The 1,424-nt window shown below is 43.4% G+C and overlaps 1 protein-coding gene across 1 annotated transcript in view; it reads left to right on the top strand.

Moving 5' to 3' along the window:
* LOC117120649 overlaps nucleotides 1–1,424 on the top strand; it is a 3,222-nt gene that overhangs the window by 926 nt on the left and 872 nt on the right. Inside the window, exon 3 of the mRNA XM_033265676.1 lies at nucleotides 26–1,190. Coding sequence (XP_033121567.1) covers nucleotides 26–1,190 — 1,165 coding nt within the window. The remainder of the gene's footprint in view (nucleotides 1–25; nucleotides 1,191–1,424) is intronic.

Here is a 1,424-nt window from a genome sequence, read left to right as displayed (position 1 = left end):
CAACACCCTCATTTAAATGGTATAGCGCACCTTATCCCAGAGCAGGATGAACGCTGCTCCATCACACTGCTAATAGGAAGGGACCTCATCGAAGCACATCATGTTCTAGACCAGATAATTGGACCGGCCAGCGCACCGTACGCACAAAGGCTGCGATTGGGTTGGGTAATCATCGGTGAAACCTGCCTTGGTGGGTCCCACATGCCCAATTCCATTGGAACATACAGAACGAGTATCATTATCCAAAACAATGCAAAGCCTTCAACATTGGACCCATGTCCCAACCAGATAAAAGTGGAAGAGCTATTTGACAAGGGTGAGGATTCCATGAGTCTATCTAGGGAAGAGAAGCAGTTTGTCAATATCATGGAGGCTGAAGGAAAGCTAAGTTCAAATAATATGTGGACAGCTCCATTACCATTCAGATCACCTAGACCAAGGCTACCAAATAACCGCCAACAGGCATGGAAAAGGGCATGCATACTGCATAAAAGTCTTGTCAAAGATTGCGTCAAAAGGCAACACTTTATTACCTTTATGAAAGGAGTTTTGGACAACGGACATGCGGAAAGGGCCCCACCACTCAACAAGGATGAAGAATGCTGGTACCTACCGTTATTTGGTGTTTATCATCCCAAGAAAAGGGATAAAATACGAGGCGTATTTGATTCCTCTGCCACCTTTCAGGGAGTGTCACTGAACAAGGTACTGCTCAAAGGCCCTGATTTGACAAATGGACTGGTAGGGGTACTAATGCGTTTCAGAAGGGAAGGTGTCGCTGTTTGTGGGGATATAGAGAGTATGTTTTATTGTTTTGGAGTGGCCGAGGAGCACAGGAACTTTTTAAGATTTTTCTGGCATGAAGAAAATGACATTAGCAAACCGCTAGTAGAGTATAGGATGTGTAAGCATGTATTTGGAAACAAACCCTCTCCAGCAGTTGCTAACTATGGCCTACGAGACATCATCAAAAATGCTGATCCTGATGTGGTAGAATTTGTCAATAACAATTTCTATGTAGATGATGGGTTAACATCTTGCGAGGATCATGAAACTGCAATATCATTGGTGAAAAGAACGCAGGCTGCTTTAATGGATGGTGGCAAAATACGCCTACATAAAATTGCTTCTAACAGCCAAGAGGTACTAAACGCATTTGATCGAGAAGAAATTGCATCAGAGATTTCAATGTAGAAGTAGGTGGTGCTCCTCTCCAAAGAAGTCTAGGCTTACAGTGGAGATTATGTGAAGATGTCTTCACCTTCCATATTGACTGTGAAGAAAAACCATTCACAGAGCGTGGTATTCTAGCAACCATTAATAGTATATACGACCCCTTAGGATTTGTTTCTCCAGTTTTGGTGCATGGAAGAGTCCTGTTCCGTAACATGATGCTACTCAAAGCAGATTGGGACGATCCACTG

The sequence above is a fragment of the Anneissia japonica genome, unplaced genomic scaffold (genome assembly GCF_011630105.1).
Source record: "Anneissia japonica isolate Jap-2015-1 unplaced genomic scaffold, ASM1163010v1 scaffold13374_len77687_cov166, whole genome shotgun sequence".
In the NCBI taxonomy this organism is placed as follows: domain Eukaryota; kingdom Metazoa; phylum Echinodermata; class Crinoidea; order Comatulida; family Comatulidae; genus Anneissia; species Anneissia japonica.
Note: the sequence above shows the minus strand (reverse complement) of the source record. Positions and strands in the feature narration are given on the sequence as shown.